The 3,981-nt window shown below is 32.6% G+C and overlaps 1 protein-coding gene across 1 annotated transcript; it reads right to left on the bottom strand.

Annotated features, from left to right (window-relative positions):
- Positions 1–2,489: 2,489 nt before the first annotated feature.
- On the bottom strand, positions 2,490–3,275 carry LOC104891137 (flowering-promoting factor 1-like protein 3). Its single transcript, XM_010676788.4, has one exon. The coding sequence runs from the start codon at positions 3,059–3,061 to the stop codon at positions 2,741–2,743; it is 321 nt and encodes a 106-aa protein (XP_010675090.1). The 5' UTR covers positions 3,062–3,275; the 3' UTR covers positions 2,490–2,740.
- Positions 3,276–3,981: the final 706 nt, after the last annotated feature.

Raw genomic sequence — 3,981 nt, 5'->3', positions numbered from 1 at the left:
AAGGAGGAGAGTAAACATTCTGGTTTGAATAGAGGTACCAGTTAGATGAAAAATTGTTTAGAATCTGAAAAGAACGAACACTCAAACCTCCCATCCCTTTGGGGTGGGGGGGGGGGGTTGGACAATTTCTTTCTCAGCCTAATGAATTCATGATCTGTCTCTATTAGACCATAAGAAAGACATAATCATCGAATCTAGACGATTTGTGACACTAACAGGAATAGAAAAGGAAGAAAGGATGTGAGAAATCATAGTAATAAGAACTCTGTTAATGAGAACGACTTTAATAGGGAAAGAGAGGAAAAGACTATTCCAACTTAATTTTTGGATATGATATCTATGAGAAAATTGAAGTGAGCGGGCTTTGAACTCTGGATATCAACTGGGACTCCAAGATGAGAATATATAGAATATTTTTGAGACATATTTAAGGAGCTTTTAAACAAAACTTGGTAATGGGAAGTGGTATTGGGACTAAATCTAACAAAAGATTTTCGCAAATTAATTTTGGAACCTAAAATGAAGCAAAATCTTTGATTAACTGTGGCTAAGTGATGGCAAGATTCTTGAGAGGTTTTGAAAAATAATAAAGTATAGTTGCAATATGTGAGATAGAAGGACTCATTCTCGACACTTTAATTCATATAAACAAGTTAATATCTTCAGCTAGTGTGAGCATTTTAGAGTAAACATCCATGCATAAGATAAAAAGATAAGGTGAAATGGGATCACCTTGGCGAAGACCACACTTTGGGTAAATAGGAGATGATAGAGTACCATTCACTAGAATTTTGAATGAGACTGAAGAGATACACTCGGAGACCCACTACACCCTAGCTTGAGGAAAACCATTTGCTTGAAGAATTTTAATAGCCAAATTCCAATGAATTCTGTCATATGCCTTATTGAGATCAATTTTGATAGCCGCATAGGAAGTAGCACCAGAAGATTTCCTATTAGCAGCTCATGAGAAAGTAGCACATTGTCTGACATGCTTCGACCAGGAACAAAAGCATGTTGAAATGGGGAGACCAGGTTGGAAAGAATCGATTTCATCCTTAAAACAAGGCATTTGGCAATACATTTATATAATGTATTGCATAAGCTGATAGGACGAAGTTGTGAGACCTCTGTTGGATTATCAAACTTATGCAACATAACTAATAATGTGTTGTTCTAAGATTTGAGAAGGAACCTATTCTGGAAAAACCTTTGAACTGCTCTAATAATATCTTCTCCAACCACTTGCCAATGTATCTTGAAAAAATCAGATTTAATGCCATCAGGCCCCGGAGATTTGGCTTCTGCAATAGAGAACATAGCACACTTTATCTCATCTGCACTAAAATGTTATGATAGACCACTCTTTTGGTGTTCTGAAAGGGTTGGCAGGTGGAGCTGTTCCGTTTTTTGATGCAATAATATCTTACCTTGCCTATCAAAAAAATATAAATAAAGAATTGAACATTGATTATGAAATTAGAGAAAATGATAAAAATTTACTGAAAAATGACATAAAACTGAGTAATAATATTATTATTTTCCCTATAGATAATATTTGTTTGTGCAATAATAATAAGATAATTAAAGAGTTGAAAAATAATAATGAAATAAATGATACAAATTTTGCTTAAAATAGCATATAAATCAGTAATACTAATATGAAATATATTAATAATGACATGAACCAAAACTTAAAAGGACATGAAACCGCTCTAAAATTATAATACTCCAATAATGAAGAATTTCATAATGACATAAAAGTATATATTAATTTTCTAAGATAATATGTTATACAATAAATTATAATGCAACATATTACGCTCAAAATTCACTCTCATTTTATCCTTTTCGTAATCTACAAATTTAGACACTAATTATAGTGTTGTTAAAGAGTGACATGACATTTAAAAGTATACGATGACCCCTGAATGGCATGATCACTTTGACAATACATGCAATATCGTTATAACACGTAAGTTCAAGTGAGTTTACATCACAAAACAAACACTATTATGTATTGGTTGGCAAAAGCACTTAAAAGCAGAACTTGATATGTTTTTGGCATGCCAAACTATAATCCCAAAAGTTACAGAAACGAGAAATTCGAGAAATTAACCTAATAAAAAGTGTTACTATTTGTTTTCAGAAATAAATAAATTTAAGAGTTCGTTTAGTTTGATTGAAAATATTTTTTTATGAAAAATGATTTTCGCTAGAAACATAAATGGATAATAGTTCTCCTTGTTTGATTTGATGAAGGAGTGTTAAGTTAAGAAAGGGAAAATGAAGATATTGGGAATAAGAGTATGAAGGAAAATGGTTTTTCTTCAAATTGTGGAGAAAAATGTTTTTAATGGGATGAAAAACTCTTCTTCACTTTATTTTGTTTTTAAAATCTTTGTCCAACCAAACAACAGACAATATGGAAAATCGTTTTCTTACAAAATAAACGGAACTTAATTAAGTGAGTAAGTGGGAATAGAGTATTACAAAAAAAAATAGTATATTAATAAAGCACACAAAATCAGCTTACACACAAACCAAAATCACTCTATACATACATAGTAAACTATACACAACCAATCAACAATGATAACCAGCCTCTCTAATCTAATAAATTTAGCACAATACAAACCAATCCAGACACTCTCAAACTTTAAAATCATAATCAAACCTCCAAACTAACAAATTTTAGGGAAAGAAAAAGAAGGTGAAGAAAGTGACTCTAAGTAAGCAACTAAGTGTCCCTAACTTCAAACATGTTACGGTTTTTGACAACAATATCAAACATATGCATGGACTTGAACTTGCGGAAGTCTCTTGGCAAGGAAATCAAGTGAACAGTGGAGCGTTTGTGGAACTGAAGAAGATCAGGATCATCATAATAACGCTCCCAACCTAACGCCAAGAGCTTTTGCTCCAGTACGTCGTAACCTGTGATGACTTCATTAGTAGGAACATGGATTAGCACCTTTCGCTGCCCTCGCTCCATTGATTCCGCAGCTGGGTTCTCGACGAGACGAACGACGCCGTTCTTGAACACCCACACTCCGGACATTGTTGGTCAAGATGAAGGCCGGGAGCTAGTGTTTAGGCTAACACTTAGCAGTTAGCACGGCTAGAAATTTGATTTGAATAAAGAGGAGCATGCATGGGGAAGTTTTTATAGGGCCATATGGAGACAGTATATGTGAACCATTGTGGGCCGATATGGCCATGTTTGGGTAAAATGATAAGTTGCTATGGACCCATCTAGAAGGGAATAACACCTTATCTTATTTGTAACATTTTTGTAAAATTATTCTAAGGTTTTAGTTTTTTATATTGATTACAACTAGTAGTATTTTGGTAGGAGAATATCTTTGTTCTTGTTTTCAATTTGTAAGTAGTGACACATACTAAAATTTAAAGTTGTAGTATGGGGAGGGAATCGGATAAAGAGGAGTTTCAATTTTATTCTTTCTGTAGAAAAAAGCTTTCTTATAATACTATGTTTTCCAATAAGGGGTGTAAGTGAATTGGACGGAATTTTATCAAATTCATATCCAGTTCAAAGTTTTTGGACTCGAGAAATTGGGTTCAAATCCAATCCATTTTTTTTTTAAGTTCGATCTTAGTCCAATTCGAAATTTTTTCTTGAGTCTAAATCGAATTTAGTCAAGTACGATTACTATATAATATATTAATCTTTTTGTCGTTTTAGGTTCATAAGGTTTTCTCATTACATCTATTCCATGAAGTAAGTTACATACATCTTTAAAGTAACAAAATGCAAATTGCATTACAAAAGGCGCCAAGATGGTTAAAATAACTTTTTCTATTTTAGTTTTCACTTCACAATGTGGACTTTTAGATGGTAATTGCAAACCCTGCGCCTAGATAAAAAAATTTAAAGCGATTTTCACAAACAAATGCCAGATAATATTTTTTGAGATATATATAATATATCGTATGCTAAAATATTTTTTGAACTGAATT

The sequence above is a fragment of the Beta vulgaris genome, chromosome 4, assembly GCF_026745355.1.
Source record: "Beta vulgaris subsp. vulgaris cultivar EL10 chromosome 4, EL10.2, whole genome shotgun sequence".
In the NCBI taxonomy this organism is placed as follows: domain Eukaryota; kingdom Viridiplantae; phylum Streptophyta; class Magnoliopsida; order Caryophyllales; family Amaranthaceae; genus Beta; species Beta vulgaris.
Note: the sequence above shows the minus strand (reverse complement) of the source record. Positions and strands in the feature narration are given on the sequence as shown.

What these genes read in the sequence shown, in the direction of transcription:
- LOC104891137 (XM_010676788.4), bottom strand. Translation starts at nt 3,061, where the DNA reads ATGTCCGGAGTGTGGGTGTTCAAGAACGGCGTCGTTCGTCTCGTCGAG.